General features: G+C 34.4%; 1 protein-coding gene across 2 annotated transcripts; it reads right to left on the reverse strand.

Moving 5' to 3' along the window:
• Positions 1 to 1,456: 1,456 nt before the first annotated feature.
• Positions 1,457 to 25,347, reverse strand: LOC115441450 (ras-related protein Rab6). 2 transcript variants are annotated; one of them, XM_030166240.2, is made up of 6 exons: positions 25,022 to 25,347; positions 24,625 to 24,683; positions 20,100 to 20,259; positions 11,146 to 11,351; positions 10,342 to 10,408; positions 1,457 to 1,987 (listed from the first exon to the last, which is right to left on the reverse strand). In XM_030166240.2, the coding sequence occupies exons 1-6, from the start codon at positions 25,089 to 25,091 to the stop codon at positions 1,917 to 1,919; spliced, it is 633 nt and encodes a 210-aa protein (XP_030022100.1). In that variant the 5' UTR covers positions 25,092 to 25,347; the 3' UTR covers positions 1,457 to 1,916. The 2 variants fall into 2 exon arrangements, with proteins under 2 accessions (XP_030022100.1, XP_030022101.1); XM_030166241.2 differs by lacking the exon at positions 1,457 to 1,987 and adding an exon at positions 3,701 to 7,427 and having other exon boundaries at positions 25,022 to 25,337.
• Between the last annotated feature and the right edge of the window lie 1,029 nt (positions 25,348 to 26,376).

The following is a 26,376-nucleotide window of genomic DNA, read 5'->3' on the forward strand; positions in this document are numbered from 1 at the left end:
AAACGTCTACGAATAAGGGGGTAAAAATCCAAACATAATAACATGTAGAACACAAAATAAATATGTGGACATTAATTCGCATTCTTACCATTTACAATTCAAATATAGCTTTACATTTTCATTCATACACAGTAAAATAATTTAAAACATTACTCATGCTTTCAATGTTTATAAATTCAACTTTTAAAGCCTATTTTACAACGTTCTAGTGAATGTTATTGGCCAGTAAACGTACAAGACAGTAAATGCATACATTGATTATTTTGTTTACTATTATTTGGTAGTTTGACTTTTGTATTTGGTCACCTTACAATATTTATTTTTTATACTAATGTTTCGAAATGGGCTTTATAATAATCAACAGATGACAATTGTGCCTCACATAGGGCGAGGTTCCGCCATTTGATACGTTATCCCGCCCAACCTTACAATATATTCGACAACTACCGTTTACTCAGACACTGAAACGGACCGATAATCTATTGTATTATGTGCGTCACAATGCAAGGGAGCAGTAGGGCAAGAAGCGTGTTGTATCCGTATGTATGCCTCACACCTACACCATCTTTATCCTTATCACAACTAACAATGACCCTTCCTTACATTCCAAATTTCACATCCATTACATTCTCGCCACTGAACCTCAGGTTTCATTTATAAAGGAATACGAAAATATTATGTCTCATAACTGTACTTAAAATATAATGTAGAATTCATTTACTGAGATGTCATAAATAACTTCCCATTTTGTCCCTCCTTATATGCCGTTTAATGTTTTAAATAAGTAAAGATTAATTGTCGATTTCACGCAGTGGTTATAACAAATTATCGGATACATATATTTTTTCACTACAAAATTATATAATTATAATTATATGAACGTGGTTGATAAAATATCATAAATTGTGAAATACAGTCAAGCGTCAAGTCTGGGTTAGAATACAACAATGTCGTACACCAGGCATTAAATTTTTATGTCGCAAAGATTATGTATGAGTACTTTATTACGATCCTATTAAAAAAATCAATTCTAAAATCAGATGTTTTATGTCTTGTATTTCTATTTAGGCTCATTAAATCTAAATTAAAATTATAATTCTTTGCAAAGTACAAGCGCTAAGAGCTAATAATATTAATGTATAACTGCGTAATGTTTTACATAAAACTTTCTTTTGCTCATCACATTCGCTTTAATATAAACCAAATAAATGTATGTTAAATACTAATGAAATATTTTTCATACAATTTGCAATTTTTAAACAAAACTAATTTTAGCGAACTGTTAGGAATGTTTACGCTGGCCAAACCAGTCGACTAGATTTTGTAAAATATTATAAATTGTAGAGATCAATTATTAATTGAATGTCTATAATGAAAAATTTAATCGACATAAAAATGGGCTGTAGCAAAATACAAATTACCCTTATTATGATTGTGACGATAACTTCACGTTCCCTTTTGTCTTTTATCGGCATTAGTGCCAACCCTACTCTATGTCGATAATTACTGACTAAATTAAACTCAAACAAATATGTAACAAAGTTGAATTCAATTAAGCAACGTAAAGCGCGTTTTTACTCTACGAAATACTTGTTATTTGATTGTTAACAATGTGTCCTTCAAATCGTCCACTGTACAAAAAACTGGGGTTGTAAAAATTTTGGCTACGAAGCATCTAATGTGATCTATAATGCTACTTGCTAATCGAATTAACTGTATAATTATCGATATATAAACAATTATACTAAGTAAATAGTTGAGTCTGCGGGTCCATCGGTTTTGTTTAGAAAATGTCAGCCGAAACGATTTTACCATACACCTTGTGAGGATGTCGATAGAATGGATTCCTTAAATAAAATATCGATGTTTGTGGTGCAAGCGATGCTAGTGCGGCGGGGTGTGCGGGGGAGGATCGTTCAGCATACACAACCACTCTCGTTGCCTTCTTGTTCCGAACCCATCGGCGACTGAGTCTGCAAGTCCACAGCTGAAGGTAACGAGTTAAGGAGGATATTTAAAACCTGAAAATATATGAATATGGAATTTATATGCAATAACAATAGAGTCTATTTTTATTACATTGTGCAAGTGTCGATGGTGTTTCCAAAATAAAATCAGATTATCTTATTCACAATTGAACATCGACATAAATACGTTACATTGAAGTGTTTTTATTATTTAATAATCTTCAATGGAAATATTGGGCCATATCTGACTTAAATTACCGAACATTATTGATTATAGTAGGTATGTTATCGATCCTATGTATCAGTAAAACTTAATGATTTATGTTTACGCGAATGTTAGACATTGAATGAAAATATAGTTTTTGGATTTTACCGCAGTTTTTAGTATTTAATTATTCCCGAAGTGTCTAAAACTTCGCAGCTTACACCAAGATGTCAATGAGACTTGCTGGCTTGTTTATTAGAACCATTTATACATACGCAATATTAACACATCACTAGTTTATCCGAGGATCGTGTAATAACGTACAAGCTCATACGACCGTCAAAATACTTGCGACAATTATTGCGAATGTAACTCTATATTTATATTCTACAAAAAGCCACAAAATTAGCTGCATAATTTTAAAAACTTTAAATGCTAAACCCATGGCGTGCGAGGCTTTTCTGATTTTTGATACAAGTTTACGAATAGATACGAATTATTGTTAACTAACTTATTAAAAATAATAGACTCGAATTGAATTACATTTTTTAAGTAACATCTATTTACGTCCATAAAAATGGTGTGATATAAATTATCCGTGTATCCGTATCATTTACTCGTATTAGTGCTCCGAAAAGTATTGTTTATTCTTCATTATAAAACGTATTAAATTTTTAAAAATTATTACATAATACTCTGAATTCGTAAACTGTCAAAACGCTCGCTCGCTCCAGGAACATGGCGTCGATTTACTAACATGACGTCACATGCCTGTAAACATTAAACATATTAGATTGGCTCGCAGATGTTTACAAGCAAATGAAGCCCACGCAAATTTCGAAAAACGAAACGATTTGCGATCACGTGGTTCCGACAAAATAAATTAACTTTATTTTGGGTGTTATGGTTAAAATATTATTTAAGTATTTTTATACGTGTTATTACAAATTGATTTTAAACTCTATATTCGACAATGGCAACGAATAAGTAATTAATTATTTTTCATACTGTCAAATAACCTATTATGGATAGTAACATCAGATGAGACTTCACTTAATTATAAACAATTTGTTATTAAAATATCGCCCATTAAAAGTAGAGTACATGATATGCAAAGTAATAACCCTATACCTTTATAAGTATTTCGTTTAATAATAACTTTCCTGTATTAAATTTATATTTTATCCCACTGCTGGCACAGGCCTTCTCTACCACTGAGAAAACGCTTTCTTAATATTATACATTTAGTAACCAAATTATAGAATAGCAATTCAAAAAACGACGTTCTTAAAAATATAACACAATCTTACTAATAAAAAATTCTCAGAGATATGCTTAGCTAATGGCAAATTTACTCGATCAGCTGTAATTTAAAACCCGCCATCTTGCCTCTCAAGGTTTAAACTAGGAACCGGTGAAGTTTTTGACAGCTATTGAAGCAATTCTTAACCACCTCTTAACGCTAAAACAAGTTTATAAGTAAAACTGATAGGCTTAGAATAAACCACAATAAAATTAAAGAACAAAATAGTTATTTATAAAATTTATTTAAATTCAGCGTGATATAGAAATATTTACATGTAATATGCAGTTAACATTACATTTGCAGTGTTGAATTGTGAATTGACATTTTTATATCACGTATCGGTCATATAATATTCAATTATAATAATTTCAGAATATGACACACTTTTATTTGCCAACAATTATAATTAATCATTAAATAAATATAAAATCAATACGTAATATAAAAAATATTAACTGTACAAAGTGTTTTGAAGCTATAAAACTTCAGTTTGATACGAAACAAAATGTTACGTAGTTCAACCAAAATTCGTGTTTTTAGCTGAATATAGCCCCGGAAAATAAAGATCATTTCATTTAAATTATAATGTACCTACATTTAATAATTATCTGAATTTCATTAAAGTAATAAGTTAATTAGGCAACAGTTTTCAAAAGTAAGCCAAAATAAATTATTACTAAAAATAAAAGTAATTACTAAGTCTTAAGTAATTATGACTGTGTCTAATGCTTGCCAAATATTTTCCAAAGCCTTATCTGTATTATGTCTATGACAGAAAATAATTCCATTAAATATGCAAAAATAATTTAATTTACAAAATAAGCATTAAAGTATATTTATAGCAAATAATATTAATTATAACATCTATATTGCTCTCGCTGTAAGTCGTTGACGTATGGATATGACGTGGACCGTCCATAGGTCCAATATTTAATGCATTTCTGAAAAGTGACAAAATAATATTTAAGGGCATCGATATATATGTACTACGTACTAAATCTCGCGTTCCATATACTCATTGTGTTAGACTCAACTGTACTGCAATCTGGACACCTCACTTTAATATGATTTCAGCATTCACAACATGTGGTTATGTATTGAGTGGCGTTCATAATATACGAACTATATCAAAGTGTAAACCTGGATGTAAATAAAAAATATTTATCAAATAAGTAAAATTATTTGTTGTTCAATAAATAGGTTATAACAGTGGCGTTTTGGTTGCCGTTTTAATTCAGATTTTGGACAAATAGTTTATGTGGACGTTCGTGTCTATAGAATATACGTCAATGCTTAAGAGGCTTATCATTGTATCATCACACATTTCATTATGTGCGAGACTGCAGATAATCCACGCCATACTCACCGTACATTTACTTTTATCATTAATGAAACTGGTTGGAATGCTATTATTAAATAGAACTGTGCCACAATACTTATATAAAATTAGTCGTAAGCTAACAGTGAAATCTCACTAACATGTTTTCGAAATCATAAGTTTTCATTCTTATGCTAAGTAAATAAATAATACTAATTTAGAGTGACCGCGGGACTTCGATATATATTTCATATAGATTTTATTTATGTAATCGATTTCTCTCAAATCTTGTATCGTTATATAAAAGTATATAAACTGTAAATATATAAGAAACTTTAAATACCAATTGAATTAAATAGCCAGTAGGCACAAGTATCGATAGTTATATTAATATCGATAAGTATATCGCACTCTTAATAAAATAATGACCCATTTCAAAATTGCTAATTTGTCGAAATCGTCATACAACTAATTTCAATTTGCGGCCTTTTATTTTTTTCCCTTTTTTTTCATGCATTTCATTTATTACCTACCTTTAATAAGCTCAATTTTATAGCAACTTCAAAAAATAGGTAGCAAACAAAAATTTGTTTTCCGACGACAGCCACAAATAATTATCAATTTTGAAATAGGTATTTTATTGAGAGTGCCATATATTCCTTACATCAACTTTCCATACAACAGTAGCAAGGTGAAGTTTTCCGAAAGGGATCCTGAGACAATATAAAGGTAATATACATGAATGTAGACGGCAAATCTTTCTATTGGTAATTACATTCTACATAAACGAAAGCCTGCAGGAATCGGTATATAGACTTTGTCCTTCAAACCGGAAAACAATAGTGACTACACACTGCTCGGCAGCAGAAATAGACATTGCATTGGTGGCTACCCAGGCGGAGTCTCACATATGAGACCACCAGTAAATTTTATAAACAAAGATTTTCAAGCCACTGCCATGCAATGATTACTACCAAAATATGCATCGATATATTTTTCACAATAGCATTGGTATCAGTTAATATCCCACTGGAACTTCGCTACTGGCTTTTATTCTTACTGTATCGGGATTAAACGTACCGTCCCGCGTACTATATACAAGTACAGAGCATTTCTCACAAGATCGCCTATCATAAAACATATATGTACCTAATGGTAAATCTATAACATAATTTTAGTTTTAAGAACTTAGCCATATGGCAGATTTAGAGATGTGTGCAGACCGAAAGAGACGCTAGCCTAGTGCTATTAACATTTATATTACAACGGTCAAATTGGATCGGCATTTAAAATCACCTGTGTTTGTTTCTGAAACAATTTTAGGCCTTGCGAATTATTGTATTCAAATAAATATTTTGTTGAAGCTTGTATACGGTCTGCATCTCACCGCGTCACCGTTCAATGATAGAATATTATTGCCCAAGCAGATTCAGTCTTATAATAACTTAAAGATAAAACCTGCCTAGAATTAAACAAAACAAGCTATACATGGTAGATATCGTATTAACATCACGTTTTTTATTATATATATTTTTATATAGGGCTTTATAGGTGAATATAGTGCAAAACTTATACCAAAGTATTATAAGGAAATCGTGCTGCCTATGTATTAAAATGCTCATTAATCTCACAGCTAACCAACTCTTACACGTCGACAATACATTTGTTTTAAATGTCGTGCTCACTGCTCGATTCACGTTACTATTTGTATTCGAATATAATATACGCACTACACTTCTTACTTTTACGGCTATACATATTATTTTAAAGCAAGATTTCGTTCTGAAACAATGGAGTTAATGTACTGATACTCCCTGACTTCTTTGTATATTTTTTTTTAATTCAAAACTCAACCTATTTTTTAAACGATAGAAGCATAATTACATGGAATACAAATAACCACGTCCTTATCTAATATCTACAGTGGTAGCACGAACCAGATCGGCAACAATGTACTGTCGAGGCTTAGGGCTCAGTACACACTGCATCAATCAATGATGTCACTGGACATGGTCAATGAAACATACCTTACTGTAACACATTTGACGAAAATATTTTACATCAAACACTAGCCTCGCACTGAGCATCATCATCAGTCGCAGGACATCCACTGCTGACCACGGGCCTCCTCCAAAAAATTCCAGATAGACCTATTGGAATGGGCCCGCATCCAGCGACCTCCTGCTACTTTTATGAGGTCATCTGTCCATCTCTTGGGTGTCCGACGCCGCGCGCTCGGCATAATCAATCTCAATTTTGTCTTTTTAATGTTTGAATTATATATTTTTACATTCATATCATGTTTAGAGAAAGTGCTGTCTCATCGTAGACCCTTTAATTAATACATCATTGACTGATACCTGGGCGTAATATGACAGTAATAAATTCCAATACACGGTGTATTTAGCGCAGTGGTCGATAAGCAATGGTATGGTTCGGCTGTCGTCATTGTCCGCCACAAGAGTCCGGTGTGGTGTCCGGCGGTGTCTGACGGTGTCCGACGGTGTCTGGCGGAGACTGACGGTGTCCGGCGGAGTCCGGCGGTGTCCGGCGGAGTCCGGCTCTAGCACGCGCAGCCGCCGTCCGGCTCCTTGCTGTCGCCGGGCGCCTGCCGCAGGATCACCTCGTGCACTGGACACACGCTTCATTAAGGAAATAAAACTAGGCTAACCAAGGGAAAATAAATACAATCATACGCGGACCCGTGGCAGAACGATATCGATGGTATATTTCAGAGGGAAAATAACTTCTAATTGTAATGCGTAGACACAAGCAGTACGTGAAATAGATTCGTGATAAATATTTCTTTAACTAAGTATTCTACTAACATTTACGATAGACGCAAATCGCGATTAGGCTTTCATGTATCTGAACATCATCATAGAATAACTTTATAAATCCACGGGCCCACGTATCAAGAACAAAAGTTGTATAGGTAAATGAAACGAACTCTTAGAATCATAAAAGATCCTACCGCATATTCCAGAGTTAGTGATGTCTATAAATAAAAGAAACAAGCCAAACAAAATAAATATGAGTAAAGAAATCGTAGCGCACACATATTGGAATTTGTCTTGACTTATTTTAATTCGCAACTGAACTCTTTTTCGACAATGGTTGTGTAAAAGAAAAAAACTATACAATCGAATGTATTCTCTTTGTTGGCAACAATAGCCATTTTTGTAATATAAATGAATGATAAAACTGCCTGGGTAGCAAGTTGTACTGGAGCGCGGTATGACTACCGCTCTGAGGTCCCGGATTCGAATTCAAGATTGGGCTGATATTTCTTTTTTTAGGCAGTTTCAGTCTGACATTTGACCCTGATATGACCACCCATCCTGTATCACATAGGACGGAACACACAGAAGAAAAGTGAATACCCTGGTAGCACCTCTGTCTACCCCTTCGGTCATAAAAGCGTGACGTGTGTTTATTTTTGTCTCCATCGTAAAATAATACAAATTTATTATCTTCAAAACCATTGACACGCGAATTAAAAACATTCAGACAAATCCAGCATGCAAACAAGAATTAGTATGCAAGCGTAGTTAATGAGCAATGTACTACAAACAGTAAATAAATACTTTATAGCAATTGATAGACATAAATGAATATAAACGATGACAATATGTAAATAATTAGTACCGTTAAATTTACTTACAACACAGACGTTAGAGTTTAATGTACCACCACCGTGACACTAACCGATCCGCGGCACGTCACTAGTATTAGAATATGTGGAAATGGCTGCTGGGATTTTTTTTTTATTATTTTTTTTTAATTTAATTTGATGGAACCTATTTGATTACAGCTTTAGATGAAATAATATCCACGCGTACTCATAGGCAAAATACTAATTACATTGTATGTAAATTAGGTTAGAAATGTATAAGGTTTATGTTTACTGTATTAAAGGTGTGGTGAAATAATTCGGCTCAGTGGGTCCATCACGTATTGGTACCTCTTTGTAAACTAAAAAAAAAAAAAATGTGCGACAGCTTAATGTTAATTACTCTTTTATCAAGTTATTTTTCTACTACGCCTTTTAGCTTTTAAGCACATACTTACATTATTTAAACATAAGTCTTGCTTCGTTTTCTTTTTATAAAACCTAACTTCGCGGTCTTCTCCGCGAACATACAAGCGATAAGTTGTTTGGCGCCGGCTACAACTAGTGGGGCATTAACATTTGTTACCGAGCGACATTTTCCATTTTTACATACCAGCGTGGATCGTCATGAGCAAGACTTATTTCCCATCAATAATCTATATATATAAAAATCAATCCCTATTTTCCTTGGTCAGGAGAAGGTTTTTAAGAAAGAAAAAATTGCCCGGAAAATTTGAAAATTTAACGAAAATATTAATTTTATATAACTGTCAATTGTTTGAAATAACTACCAGCGATGGACAGAAAGCGCGCTGCAAATTCATAGTTAAGATGGGACAACGTCTGTCGGGTCAACCAGCACTAATAAAAAATCCTACTAACCTACTAAACCCGCCTTATTTCATTAAAAACGTCTCTGAGAGACAAGCCAAGCCACACTGTACTAGTAATATAATCAATTCTTACTCCAGCAGCTACATCCACACATTAACGAGCGAACAATTTTGATTAAATCACCGGAAAAACGATCGTATACCAATCCGACGGTTAACCAATCACACTAGCGATAAACATGTATATACGTATATGCAGTGATGGACAACTAATTAGGAATCATTTTTATAAAATATCTTAGTTATATCACCTTCGACTGGCATAGTTCGTTGTATTTATTATTTATTTATTTATTTCATATTTGGGAAACAAACAGAAAATATCAAATATAAATAATTAAAGAATATGTTACAGAATCCAGCAAAGTTTCCACTAATAAATAACAATGCTGTCCTAGTGTCCAAGAAACATATATGTATATCGGTACAAATTTTATATAAATCATCACTATAATAATAAAAACGATAAATTCAAGTCGATGGTTACTGTATTCTATCTAGTCATCTAATAAGGAACATTTATTTTTAACATAAGCATAGAAATGAAACGATAAAACATTTAAAACGTCAAAATAAAAAAATTCCCTTATACTGATCTAATTATTTGTCCACCACTGTTGTGTGCACGTATGAACGGGCGTGATACCAATGTGGCCGTAAAACAAAAACTCTTAAACATATACTTCGCTGTGTCAAAAAGTTGAAATGACGCAAACTTTAATGGACATGCTGATAACAGTTTTTAAGAGACGGAAACTGATATTCAGAAAATTCGAATCGAACGAAGTATTATTTATTTCACAAGAATAAATAATCAGTTATGAATACCATTCCAATTTTCGGAATAACCCTCATACGACCCTAAAACCTTCATAATTTAATCCAAACGGTTCGTTCGCTTATATAATCCTCATGCCTTTGATTTTCATATATTATGTACTAGTTTATTATCACCCAGCTCTAATACTAAAACTTAGCCTCAACATGTCCACAAGTTGATAACCCTTGGCATTGCAATGTGTGTATAAGAAAAGGATACTGTCTTCCGGCGGCTTGTTCTCGGCGGAGTCCATACCGGGCAGGGCCGCTGCGACCCGCCTGAATAACTGCAATATGAAAAACATTGTTGTTAGTCTTGGGCTTCGAAACGGCCTTTTTTTTTAACACGCGGTAATCCGTTTACGGATTTCTACCGGACTCGCCGGTATAAACCGTCCTACCAACTAAAACCCTGCCATTCGATGCAGAGTAAGCATGAAAGTAAAATAGGTATTCCGTGGAATAAGAACTTATATTTTTCTAGTATATTACACGTTAGAAAACACACTATAAACCTTCCGCATAACACTTTAGGAAGTTTAGGAGCGGCTGTAAACCAGCTGCTCGTAACTACTGTCCCGGGCAGCATGAGCTGAACTGCTTCCTTTTTCCTTTATATTTATAAAATTTTACTGAGCTTTAATAATAGTAACTAGTTAATAAGGCAATAAACGAATTTTTATTTTATTTATTTATTTTAACCGTAAGAAGCTAGCACACAGCGCTTAGTAACAGTACATATTATTAATTCCAAATACAACAATTCAGATATCATTATGCTGCCAGTTTACATTACATTATAACGAGGCTTTGTATTTGCCTATGCAACTTAGTCCTCTTCATTTATGGCCAAGATTGCAATACCTTCAAGCTCAAACATAAAATAAAAAAATGAATAGAGATTATACGATGGAAACAATAATTACAATATATTAATCCAAGAGCTTGCCAAACTGTACGTTAGAAAGAGAAACATGGAAGATGTATGTGTGTATTAAGGCGCTATATATTTCATGACACCAACCTGTTTGACGTTATATCCCGCCTTGGCGCTGGTCTCTATGAACATCACGTTGAGCTCCTTCGCCTTCCTGTCGCCCTCCTCGGTGGACACCTGCCGCTTGTCCGACAGGTCCGTCTTGTTGCCCACCAACATGATGATCACGTCCGAGCCGCGCTCGGTGCGAACGTCGTCGATCCACTTCGACGTCTGGTGGAACGAGTTCGCATCTGCAAACGTGTGGGCAGTGTTTTCATTGATTTGTATTATAAATATATTCGATGCACGGCGTTTAGAGAATAGCTTTTATATACAATTATAAATATATATACACACACAACATCACGCATTTATCCCCGAAGAGGTATGCAGAGAAGCAACCAGGGCACCCACTTTTCGCCAAGTGTGTTCCGTTCCATGATGTGATAGGGGGCGTGCCTATCGTCATATCGGGCATAAATTCCAGACTCCGGGCTGATACTGAGCAGAAAAACCCAAATATCACTTTGCCCGACCCGGGATTCGAACCCAGGACCTCAGAGCGCTGTCGTGCCGATATAAATATATATAAAGAATAATTATTATTTACGGATTACAGAAATAATAGGACGAATTATTTCGGCATGAATAAGACGTGCTGAAGGTAACATTTAAAATATTTCCCGTAATTCCTCCTTAAGTTTCTCGCTTGAGCAGATGGTTTTGAGCATACATTCCATATGTTTACGGCACAAGAGTATCTGGCGGGTATATGCAAAGATTTACGAACAATATCTTAAAAAATCAATTTTAGGCCTTTTAAAAAAATTTAAGCGCCCAAAATGAACGTTATTATATTTTCTAACTAACAGTTGTTGAATGCTAATAGATATAATGTGTATTTTAAGAGGAGATGTAATCAACAATTTTATTGCCATTTTTATTATGAAATTAATGAAACAATATCCATATTATAAAAACATGGACACAACCATATTAAAGATAACATGTTATAGAAATAAGATATGTAATTTTCTTCTATGTATTTTAATGAAATTTCGAATAGATAGCTTCAAAAAATATTATTAGCGCGCCGTTTTGTTGGGGTCTCCGGGTATCGCCTCAAGCACAGAAAGAAAATATCTTTTGTTTATTTTAATAAATAAACAAAAGATATACATAAAATGGAATGTTCAGAATTCTAAGTATAAATTTCAGAGAAGACTAGTGATGGGGTTTCGTTAAGTTCATTGACTCCCTTCATCAAGGGACGTTAACAAGAGCGTTAATCAACCATACGCAAGTTTAATTTGTCGAGTTTAAAAAAGGACAATTAGTGTGGAAGGTGCCTAACAGTAAAAATAAGCTAAGAAGCCACGGATCCTCTTAATATTATACATTTATATCAGTCCTGGATTATAAATACTGTTTTACTTCTGGGCACGGGCCTCCTCATCTACTGAGTGGGATTAGGCCTTAGTCCACCACGCTAGGTTAGTGCGGATGGACAGACATCAAACATCCTCAAAATTTCTATAGAGAATTTCTCAGGTATGCAGGTTTCCTCACGATGTTTTCCTTCACCGTTCAAGCAAAAGATAATTCACAAAGAATACAAAAATATATTTTAGAAAAGTCAGGGTTGTTTGCCCTTGGGTTTTGAACCTGCGGACATTCGTCTCGGCAGTTTGTTCCACACCCAACTAGGCTACCGTTTCGTAAGTCAGATCAAATGGTCTTAGACCATTTATATTGTCACATATGTATTAGTAACTCTGCAGCAAATAAATATAAATAGTACACGAGGTAAGTATAAAATATTACAACGTAGATATTTACATAAAATAAATTATAATCCTTTCACATCTGATGGTAGCAGACGGTCATAAAATGGCTCTAGGAGAGGAACCTGCCGTCTGAACCCGTGACGTCACTTCTATACAATGCGCTCGTACGAGACATAGCAAAATATTCGCACTACATTTCCACTTTTACATTTATTCAATTATTGCTGCTTGATTTTTACTCAATAATTTTCATGATGTTCGTACCAAAGGGTTTCTTTGTTATTACCTATAATATAAAGCATCAAATTAAAGATATGAAAATATGTAATATAAAAAAGATTCTATATCAAAAAAGATAATCCCAAAGTAGGGATACCACAAACTAACAAAAAAAGTATAGTGCTGATTTCACCCTTCACGTATTGTAACCCTAAAATCTAGTTTAACATCCTAATTTGGGCCATGCAGTACGCAATAAAAGGTTATAGTTTCCGAGTAAAATAGGACAGGTGCTAAACTATAAAGGTCGTTGTAAATGAGACAAATCAAAATTATAGGTCAAGCGCCTTCTCTCGGGAATAAATTATATGCAGTGGGCAACACTGCTGCTGATTATTTTTAACTCGGTTTACGAAATGACACTATTAAAGTGAAAAGAAATGGAATGGTGAGTGAGAGTCATTGACATCTGTAGCCTTTACAATGATGAATAAGAATGACCATTGAAACACGACACTGGTCTAGTATCCTGTGCCATTTGTTCCTTATACCATGCATTATATTACAGCTTCAGTAATCTCGAGGACTACATTGAAGCATTCAAATAGAAAAGATTCAAAATCGGATCAGAAGTTTTATATATTACCCCATACATTCAAATAGAGTGTACCTTGCTATAGATTAGAATAGGTGGATGTCGAATGCCACTTGAATAGTTTGAATTCATAACTAACACACTAGAATGTGGTGGTGTATTATTAAAATGTAATTTTGACTGTAAGCGGCAATAGCCTAGTTGATTTTAGAACGGACTGCCGAGAAGAATGTCACAGGTTCGGAACCTAAGGACACACACCTCTGATTTTTCTAATATTATGTATGTATTCTTTGTGAATTATCGCTTGCTTTAACTGTGAAGGAAAACATTGTGAGGAAACCTGCACACCTGAGAAGTTCTCTATAGGAATTTCGACGGTGTGTGAAGTCTACCAATCCACACTAGGTCAGCTTGGTGCGCTAAGGCCTAATCGCTTTCAGTAGTAGAGGCCCGTGCCCAACAGTGGGACAGTATATAATAGAGGGCTAATATTATCATTATTATTTTTAATTTTGACTTATATTTTATATTTACAGGACAAAATGTGCTACATTTACGGTGCCAACTGTCGTTAACTCATTAAGACTCCTATTTATTCCATCGTCCGAGTTCAGTTTACGAGCAATTAAACCGTTCGCTGCGCTACTATAAAAAATATTCACTGAAACTTTTACCAAAGCATTCATATTATTTTGTTTATAGTTAGTAACATTGCATAATCTTTACATAATGATATGCATTTATAGCTCTCGGAATGCCTTTTACTCGTAATACACGTGTCGTTTTGGCAATTAAAACAACAAAATAATAATTAAATATATGTAGAAAGTAAAGTACATTGAGTTCATTCAGTGCATGACTAGCTCTTTCTAGACTATGATTTAGGGATGTCTCGTCTGCAATTTTGTCTTAGTTGAGTCGTGTAACATCAGAACAAGTACCTATGACTGGATTTTACATATTAAAATATCAAGCGATTGTATTACGAAGAAACTTGATTTACTTGACATTCCCGAACCTTAGTAAAGTCAATGAAAAAATTAATTCTTATTTATCCGATTGCAAATAAGCTATTATTGTTAAGCATTATTGTTCACCAGCATGAACCCTTGGCAACCCTGATCAGATCGCCATTACAACCTTCAGAGAAAAAAAAAGATCAAACGGCAAAAACGTTCTCAATAACAACATTTAATTATTGCAATATTTATTCATACTTTATCAACATTTTTCTCCAGCAAAATTTTACCACAAGCACCAAAGACCCTTCAACGGTATAAGTGAAGTCTCGCGGCGGATCGATGTTACACGCGCCCTGTAAATGTTTTCAGACGTAAAATTTATCACCGCATAAACGATAAATACACGCTTTTATTTATAGATATTCCCAACGGTTACGTGCCTGGGAATTAGGCTGGGAGCTAAAGACACACGCTAAGAACACTTTACCCCAACGTACAAAGTACAAAGAACTTAAAATTTGTAGGTATCCTAAAACATCACTACGTATTATTAAACGAAATCCCCCGCCGCGTTTTTGTCTGAACGCGTTAAACCCAAAAATTACTGAATTGATTTTCAAATGGTTTTCACTAATGTACGAAGTCATTCAAGGGGAAGGTTTATGTGCCCAATTAATAAATGTTTTGTAAGAGTGAATTTTTTTTTTTAATATGTGCTCAGCAGCGCACGTTCAACAACTCTTGCGAAAACAGCGCGAGTCGCTAATTCAATATACGAGTATATAGTATAATGGACTTGGACTCTCTCAGTAGCATAGCTGTAATGCGTACGCGGTACGAGTACGACTACAGCGCTGAGGTCCTGGGGTTTTCCAGCTTGAAAATAACTCCTTCACAGCTCGGAGTCAGGAAGTTGGCGGTGCGATACCCCCGTGCCTCGGAAAGCACGTAAAGCGGTCCTGCGCCGATTTGCTATATCGCTGTTTAACCATCAATATCTTCGCTCTGGGATATGGAGCAGCATGTGTTACAAACTTACAATTACTTTACGATCGTTATTTGCACAGAAAACCATAGGACCTTATCGATGCACCATACACATTATTTAATTAGTCATAACGTTTAGTACGCGTTATTTTCGACTTTATTTCATCTGATTTAACATACATTTTCTAACCGGCATATTTCGAGTCATATACCTTGTATTCCACACCTTTTACAATGAAAATTGTAAGAGTATAGATGTAGCCCTATTAATAAAATAAAGCAAATTAACTGTATAATACAAAATATTTGGGATAACTTCCAGAAAATTTGCGACTCCCGTTTTCGAACTCATCCCTACTTCAGTCCGTATCGAGTTGTAATCCAAATTCCATAAAATGCCCTAGAGCTATAAAACAACACTAAACTCTACACAATGACTTTAGTGAGTCCATAAAATGAATACATCAAAGTTCACAGTGTAAAGATCTTTCATCTACACAAATACTAAGACAATTTTAATGGAAGAAACATCTCCGTCGGTAGTCGATATATTGTCAAATTTTAAATTCGAAATGTCGGTCGTATATGAGACACCTACGATTTATTTCCGACTTAAATTATGTCTTATATTTAATTAAAACTATTTAACGGATTTTGTCGCGGTTATTTATATTATTTTCTCTCGACGTTTCGAAGACTTTGTAAGCCTTCATAGTTATGAGGTGGACTTAAGTGTTGTCCGCATACAAAATGATAGATTGTTGATTATTATCTGCTTGTTATTATTCTGATTTATTGAATGATAGATATCATTCTAACTTTTACTTTAAATAGTTTAATTTCAATGTCTAACATTCGCGTAAACATAAGAAATCATTACGTCAAATATTAAAACATTAATAAGTTCTATATTCTTAAAAGCAGTGGTTTTTTTACGCTATATTACATAAAAAGGGGACGAAAATTCCGACACTACGTTACACTTAACTCCAGACTACCTACGCATCTGTCTCACCCGATACCAACAAGATCTGTAAACCCATTCCGAAAGTAGGTCGGCAATGTAATACAAACGCAATAACTGTACACTGGAAGTATTATAAAAACATACGTCTCGACCCCGACCTCCGCGCGTTGCGGTTACGCGCATGTTACTCGCAAGATATCTTGCAACGGCCACACAATGACTCACCAGACACTTAGATTAGTCATGGCAATATTAAACATTCATGGGCATGCGGAATCGCGAATGCAGGAAGCCTATCGAACGGCAACGCACGCACATTTTTTTTTTTGTTTACGGTGAGGCTGAGGTTCTGACAGCTCATATGAAATTATCACTCACGGTCAAGGACGTAGGCAATGCCGGGAAAACAACTACGCTAAACCCTTTGCTTGAAGAATTTTTAGGTTTGCGATAACGACTTCGCTTCGTAGAAAGTTATCACTCATGGTCAAGGAAGTAGACAATGCTGGGGATACAGCTACGCTTAACCCTTAGCTAGAACAATATTAAGGACTTAGATATAATGCGTAAGATAATGACAATTTCATATTGCGTGGGAAACTGTCGGGAAGCTTGCATGGTGTTACTGGTGGCGTGTATGGGCTGTGGACCGAGGTGTCCTGGATTCAATATCAAGTCAGGCAATAATTCGTGTAGGGTTTTCTAATAAAATTTATCTGACATTAAAACCCTCAAGTGAAGGTTGACGACCTTCGATCGATCGTAAAAACGAATCCAAATCCATTTTGCAAAATGCTTGAAAAGTGTATGTCGCCGACACCACTTTTAACAATTAGGCTGGAGTAGGCTCGAACTTTGCTAATGTAGTGTGAGGTTGTTGGAAAATAGTTTAACCCGATATACTGAACGACTCTGGTTAATAGACCAACAGTTTCTATTAACCCACTACATTATTATTATATAAGCCAATTGTCCAAGTTTCAAAGAGAACCGTAGTGATTCTGACATCATGCAACAACCGTTAGCATAACGTGTTCTTAACGACACGAAGGAATTTGCAATTTTACTATTGTCGGATCATATAGAGCATAGATGTAATGACTAGGCTGGTAGATACGACTAATGTCATACAAAAATTGACAAAAATAGATACAGACAGCACATAGTGATTATAAAATCAATATTCATTCGGTTGGATACCATCACAGGTTGAACCAACAATTATGGAATACAAAGTTACTGTACATTTGTTCGCTGTACGTACATTGCAGACGGCATTGACTACTTCGATCTGCAGACGCCGACAGGCCAAGGTCCGTTTGGGAGGGCGCGCGGGGCAAATATTTGTCAAAGTCGGGACAACGGACACCCACACGACATAGGCCTTAAAAGTTAATGAAATAAAAGCGACTTTCGTGTACATATGTAAGTCAATACATTGATCTGATTGGATTTGGAATGTTGGGAGTGTAAACTGTGCAGCCGCGGGGAGGTTTGTTTCACCGGCGGCCTACGAAAGCGGTTGCTATTATTTCTCATTTTCCTTTCACTAAAACGCTAGACGTGTTATAAAAAACATTTGGCTTCATGATCGGAATTAACTCTCTATAAATCGAACTAAGTTTTACTGTCGATAAGTTGTATTATGTTTTTCGATTGTTACATAATCATTTACGACCTGATAATACTTGTTGGATACAAATCGTGAAGAAAAAGCATATTGCGGTCGCACATTGTTGTTTTATTAATACTTAGTTGTTATATTTTATAAATTTTCACATAAGATTATATTTATATTTAAGACATGTAATATTCATAATTAAAGACCGGTTCCATCTATCATAATCCATTTCCAATTTATTTTCTAAGCAATAAAAAAACACAATTTAGAAACAAAGTCACGTGATATATACTCCTGATAATAAATACAAAGGCGAAGACAAAATTAAGAAATTCCAAACAAACGATAAGATCCTTAACGATATAGATACAGAGTTCATAATTGATGCGAAATATGCTGTGCAGCGCACAACGAACATGAACCTTCGAAGCGGCAGCGCCGAGGGCATTGGCACACTTTCAGCTTCAGGAGCGACCGTCGAACGGAGTGCTGTAATCGACTCTTTTCATTTCCCGATCGGTAGAAACGGTTTATGAAATACACAAAAAAAAACTACAGAACGACAGCACCCGTGTATATTCGGCACAATAGTATTATTGCCACGGCTAGTCTGTGTTTGGATTTTAAAAGAAACGTTTATATGGGGGTTTATTGTTAATTTTCTGCCTGAAATATTGATTTATCTTTTCAATTATCTATTTAAAAGTCCAAACGTATCTGTTACCACAGTAGAATGAGAAAAAATACTGAAGATATTTCGATATCTCAGTAGACATGAGAGATTTTATTGTGTTTGCCGCAGACACCAAGGCTTTATAATTTATTATTTAGCTACAACATTCTTGAAATGGGCGAGGGGATTCTGGAGGCTGTATTAAAAAAAATCTAATAACGTATTATTGTATTTTGTATAACAGTAATACAGTTTTAATTTTTGGTTTGATCGAACACAGGACGACGCATTTACACTATATACGTTCCTTTAACGAGCCGAAATTCGATCGACAAAATAATTGCTCAAACAATCATCTATCATTATTTATGTTTCACTTTGTAACATATGGATAGGTACTTTATATAATTTGATACCAGACTTGTGTCTATCAGAAAAATCATAATTTAGTGTTCCATCCTCTCTCTGGAATAACTTAATTCCAGTAGTAGCAAAGACGCGATTTACGAGAGCTTTTTATCCGATTTCTCCAAGGAGAGTAATCTTTTTTGCGCCTTTTGCAAGTGGTTGCTCCGTCCACCAGCCCTTAATTCGAACAGCGCCACTGTTGGACGTAATATATCTAACTTAGACCTGCATAATGACCTACTATACGTCGAAAGGGCGTCTCACGGTCGACGATCCAGAATATTTCGACTCCACTTATAATCAGCCACAATATAGTAATTTGCCATATATCGTATCATAATGAAGGTTTCGGCACCTTCAAAAGTTACAAGAAAAGATGATTTAGCTATGTAAAGGAATGCAGGAATACATAAATGGCATACCCGTGATTAAAGCCGCCATGTTAATGCAGCTCAAGCCAAGCTAATACTACATTCATATAGCGTTTATGAAAGGGGTTACTTTTAATCTCATCAACAGTAAAAAGATGCAACATCATATAGCAATCAGCAGTACTGTGACATCTTTACATTCCGCGACCTCGTTTTAACCGCATACTACAATTATAATTATCGTATTATAAATGATTTTAAAAATCGAATGACCCTCGCACCATTTTCCAACTATAACTGGTATAACATTAGTTTCTTTAAGTGCAATGTACTGGAGGAATTAGGCACTTCCTCACACTTAACAATATTTGCAATTACCTGTAATAAAACATAGAGTTATACTCACTGGTGATGTCGTAGACTACGACGGCGACGGTGGAGTCCCTGATGTACGAAGGTATGAGCGAACGGAACCGCTCCTGCCCGGCGGTGTCCCACAGCTGCAGCCGCACCGTGCGGTCCTCCAGGTACATAGTCTTCGAAAGGAAGTCTATGCCGATCGTCGCCTGTGGACACGCTTACACTTTGTATTCTGGGGTTTATGCTAGTATTCTTTGAGTTGTAATATATTTGCAGTTATCATTTCTGTTTAGTTAAAAAATATTAGTTGCAACATTATGTACCCCTGGAAATTAATATTGATTTGCAGTGATTTCTATTGCAATGGAGGTAGAACTGTGTGTCAGAAATATTAAATGAAATCAGTTATGAAATTGAGTACTTTACAAAAGAGACTTGTCCTAAAAAAATGTCATAATGCTATGTTTGAAATTATACGATCAGTGAAACAAAGCCAGTGCTTCAAAGTATACAATAATACAATTCTGAGTTAATAAAATAAATGATGCATAGTTAAAAATAATGATACTCTATATCTAGAAATGAATGAAACCAATAAAAAAACATGTAATTTAACTGAACAGTCAGCCTTTCATAAGTTTTGTAGTCTGGTCGAATAAGTTGGCGTACGCTTTTTACGTCCCAGACAGAAAATTTGGCAACGCCTAAGTGACGTCTTCTAAATTCTAAAGGTTTCGACATAGACTTTTCTAGATGTTTCGACGTTGAGATAGTTACTGGGTAGTGTATTTAAACTTATTGCTTAGAGTCTGGTAGTAATATTACCATGCCCTCATTTCATTATTACTGGAACGACGGTTGAACTAATTAATAAATGGCCTAACTCCGAGATTATAATTTCAAATTACTTTTTTTTAAATATAAAGTCAATTTGTATGCATCATAGACCATAAGATCTTCATTAGTCTTTAATCTCGGTACATTTTTTTTCATCTTAATTGTTCAAACAATCCTATTTGAAAGCATATTTCATACCACGACGAAGGTAAAAGATAATAAAATAAGCAATATTCTAATTATAGTTTTGAACATCACCATACTTGCAACGTGTTGCAAATTATATCAATTCACAAACAAATGTCATTCGTATTTATTTGCATTTATTGTCATACGAATGAAAAAATATCTTCTTTTTTCCTTTTAAGTATCCTTCGCTATATTTTATTGCAATAAAGATCCATTGGTCGTAAAATACACATTTGTCTTGATGTAGATTAATGTGTTTCCAAATACATTACAGGAAAGCAAATACGAGTCAATATATGGTTCTGTTTCAAATCATAATTTTTTTTCTTCGGCGGAATAATAACTCAAAGGTGTGATACTGAATTGATATCAATTGTACTTTTTTTTGCAATATGTGAAGAAACTTTAGGAACAGACTCGGTTTGTGCAATCGCATCTTATTTCAAGTCGATCCCATGAGGTTATTAAAATAGTCTCTGTTTTAATAGAATTATGGATACATGTCCCAATAATTCAGCACATCATTAGAATATACGAGTAGTGAGTACTCTATTTCATAGATTTGATTTTGACTATCAAGTTGGATAATCAGAATTGATGTTGTTTTACAAATAATTGAGTTGGGAATCGTTGAAATTTATTATCAGTATGGCGTGGGCTTGACTCCTGGCACATTGACGATCTATGAGTGCAAATTGCACTTCTGTCTACTATTGGAAAGCTTTCATAAACACACGTATAACGACTTGTAAACGACATTGATTTTTAAATGACAACACATCAAATACGTCAAAGTACATTGAAATACACTTATTCCTTATTAACAACAACATTATAAAATTTTATCTAGATTTGATAAGTTACATGCAATACCAATTGCGCAGAATAAATAAACAAATATTGTTTTAATTTTTAAACTGATAATTTAAAAATTGATTTCTAGTTTTGTTAAAATGGGAACTAGTAGAGAAAGTGCAAAGATACAATAAACAGTATCTATAATTGCAGAATTAGGTATTAGAGCCATTTTTCGCTAGATATTTTGTACACAGAAAATCTGATTTACTTGTAAATAAAATGTACTTATTTTTTACTAGAACGTTTTCTCTTATTTGTCGACGGAAATATAGGCAACAACCTACAACTAACAACACCGAACAGCTAAGTCGTATACGAGAATGCGTAGGCAGGACAAGATATTACGCATACGCCATAAATATTTTTTCTCTTTATTATAACTTGATTTTTACAAAAACGTTAACTATTCGCTCAATGGAGGCTCAGTATAGGAGTGGAGAGTATCATCTGAATTAAACAGCTGATGGTAGGATATATTTTATATCCGCCCGGATAGCAACCACCGCACACAAGGAAAAACACGCCATAGTGGCCCAAGTGTGTCACGTTCCGAGATTAGTCTGTGTATATTCGGTACCAACAGGCCGGCATAATTATCATCTCTCGTCAGTCGATATTCTATTAAACCCCACTTCACTACCCATCACATGCTGTAGGGTTAGTTTATGCCGTATTTGTATAAATAAATGCCTTCAGACATATCATCTTCATAGACGAAAGTGAAAATAGCAACTGACCTGAACATACATTCCAAACACAACAGCATATTATATACACCTGATGAATATTCATGAGTTTTTATGACTAACTGATGATGTAATATGTAACTGGATACTTGATATACTGGCTGCTAGACATTGGAGATGTCAGTAAAGGTATTAACTACTATTAACTAAACACAGGTTTAGTGGTTTAGGACCCCAGTATGCAGTAGGCAGTGTCGGTCAAATAATCCAGTGTAAAATTATTTTTGTTTAAATTCATGTTGTTAGAGCTATTTTATTCTTTTATTATAATAGAATATTAGCTACACTTAGGCCTTTTTAGTGATCTTTAAATTTTAAAAAATATATAATACTAAATACATCAGGGCACTGTGACAACACTGCTGTAAAATAAATCAACAATGCAACATTTTTTTAAAAAAAATGGATATAGTAAAATAAGATTTTTAATATTTTTAGGTATGGTTATAATTTTTACTGTATTATTATGTTAGTAGTATCTATAGTTGCTATACATCAAATTAAAATATTACATGATTACATAACTAGACCTACTTTGTGATACAACACCAATGTATATAGGTGCAATGGTATTTTTAGTCTTAAATTGTTGAAATAGTTTATTGATTATTACCAACAAGCATGAAGAATTCAAGAATGACCTAATTACAAATTCATATTAATCCACAATATTATAATTATTGATTATAATTTATGGAATCTTACTTACAAAACCCAGTGAGGGTTTCTAAATGCTTTGTATGATTAAATGTTCTTTATGATATTATGTAAATGCATTATGCACACAATTATTATAAATACTTATAGACTAGATGCATATGAGATATTGAAGCTGATGTGTTGAAAAGAAAAATATTATATGAAGGCTTTTTATTTTATTGCAAAGCTGGTACACAGACATATACATCTCTACCATGCATAAACATTCTAAATTCTTAAAAGATGATGCATGTTCTGCCAAGTTTAAAGAATTGAATTAGAGATCAATGAAGAGTAAGGACTTTCAAACAGCAGCATAATTTTGTTGACTGTTAAGCGATAAGCATTTTTCATCAGTTGTCACTCTATCTGGACTTCACTTTGCTTACCCTTGGATACTGTAGGATCAATTTGCAATGGCCTTATAAAAATATTAAGCTGCCAAGTATCTCACAAACCATACAAAATGTTACAGTAAGCTGTTACTTCATATTGACTACTTGTCAATACGACCTGGTCGCTATACCATTGTTGTTACAAACAAATATACTTATAGCATGGCTGTACCACTTTTATGGCCTTTATGGATTACAGAATTATCATACAAGATGTTATATTACCATCTTTATAGTTAAAAGCTGACCAACAAATGATTGGATCAAAAAATATGGGTGAATTTATCATTTTTCTAAACTACTATAAAATCAATTATGCAACATAATATACAAATGAGTAGATAAATTATAATAAATATGTCAGGAATTGTCTGAGATGTAACTCTGAGCCATAAATTCATAACTTTTCTTAAGAATCCAATGTACTTACTATAGGTAATCATACACAGTTTTGGCCATTATAAACTTATATACTTTATGGAAAAAGAAAGTCACCTTCAATTAAGGAACTATTGATTTGTGCAACTAAATGACATTTACAAAATTTTTCACTGGATGTTCATGTCACCCATGTAAAATGAACTCTTTCATTACTTTAAATTAAGCTTTATTATTCAGATCTTTATAATATTCAAAATATGGATGCACAAGTAACAATAGCCTTGTAACGCTTCAATTTTGACAAATAACTTTTAGAGACTGGAAAATCAGTGACATGCAATGAAAAATCAAGGAATAAAAAGACAATGCAAGCAGATTCTGATGTAAACTCAGGCCAGTTGTGAAAGAACAAAGTGACTCATTAGTTAATACTTCAAATAATCACGAAAATGTTATAAAAACTCACCTGATAAGTGTTGTCAAAGCTATCGTACATGAACCTAGTGATGAGCGATGTCTTCCCCACTGAAAACACACAGGTTACTGTGTCAGTCAACTTAACAATTGCAAGAAGCGGTCGCAGAACATTGATAACGGCAGATACGCGTGTGAACATACACTTACAATACACTCGGAGAGCGTAACCTACATCCTAGGCTCGCGTAATTCGGCACACAGGTACCGCGACAGAATCCGCAGATACGACACCCGATCCTCAAGCAAAACCTTTGCTCGCATGACCCTTACACTAAATGGGTCAATAACTCGGTGAAGTCTAGACTAATCTGCACTAACATATTTTAAATTCACAACTATATATTAAAAATGTACGAGTCAGCAACGATAATTCGCCGTCTACTCACCGCTCTGTTCCCCGAGGAATACGAGCTTGAATTTGCGTAATGGATTGCCAAATTCACCCGACGCGGACATCGTGATTGTTTTAATTAATTCGCTAAACTATAATTTCACAGTAATTCTTATCACAGAAAACTACATCAAGTATGAACAATGACAATTGGAGCCACTCCTGCGACAGACGAGCGCAGCGCCGCCACGTTACGGCACACTGACGGCACGACGCGCAAGCCAACTCAGCAAAATTATTCGATGACAAATCTTGTGCTGATTAATTTTATTATTCAAAGCAGCAGTGAGAGTCTTAAGTTTTGCGTAAGATTATAGCTTCAACTATTTAAAATCTGCAATATTGTCATTTTTGCGCAATTTCTAAATGTTATCAATCATTATGACATTTTAATTTCAGAACGAAACGAAAGATAATATCCAATGAATATTTGGAAATCGATTTTGTTAGCTTAGTCGATTTTATGAAAATATCACCTAACTCACCAACGTTATGATTATTTTAGTTTTATTTACTTATTTTTACTTGTAAAACACGTAGCTCGTTGGAACCGACCCTCTAGTAAAATAAATTTGATGCAAATCTTTCAGTAACAAAATAACTAAATAATAAATCTAACTAAAGGTCGGCCATAGGCATACGTTATTAATTTTTAGCTTTCAAGTATATGCTTGTGGCGCCCCCTTAAATCCTTTGGCGCTTAACTTTAAAATATTATATAGGTACACGTTCACATACATCGACTCACATATATTTTACATAACGTTCTCTTCGTACAAGCCAATCAATAATATTTATCAGAGTTTTTTTTTAATGTCTTTGATGTTTAGGTATCTCCAGTAAAGTCTAATGCGGCTGTCTTTGGTGGTCGTATAAAATACAGGGCTGTATTTAGGATTTTTGACAACCAGACAAAACTTCAGTAATTAAGTAAGACAACCAAGATTTATTATTTTCTTGCAAAGCGTCACCACGTTTAAGGTTGTGGCCGTCTTTACTCGACGAACAGATATTTATTATTTATTTATGTCTTAGATAGTTTTACACAAATAAAATGACAGAACCAGTTAGCCAACTATACTCTAAGCGACATCTGGTGAGTGACGTATTCACGATATTTTTTTATTCCTATGTCCACTCTTGTTTCTTTGAAATTACTTATTGTGACATAACGACTCAGCGGCCTATCGAGAGGGGCCACTGATCGATGATTAGCAGATGGGGTCGTATTTTGTTGTAAGTATAGCAAAAATCGGACACCTTTTGTAGGCTTGCTGGAAACCTCACGCCGTCTAAGATCGCGACTGAACTAGGGGACGGGAAATTTCCGTTCGATGGGGGATAAAACCC

This window comes from Manduca sexta, chromosome 25, assembly GCF_014839805.1.
Source record: "Manduca sexta isolate Smith_Timp_Sample1 chromosome 25, JHU_Msex_v1.0, whole genome shotgun sequence".
In the NCBI taxonomy this organism is placed as follows: Eukaryota; Metazoa; Arthropoda; class Insecta; order Lepidoptera; family Sphingidae; genus Manduca; species Manduca sexta.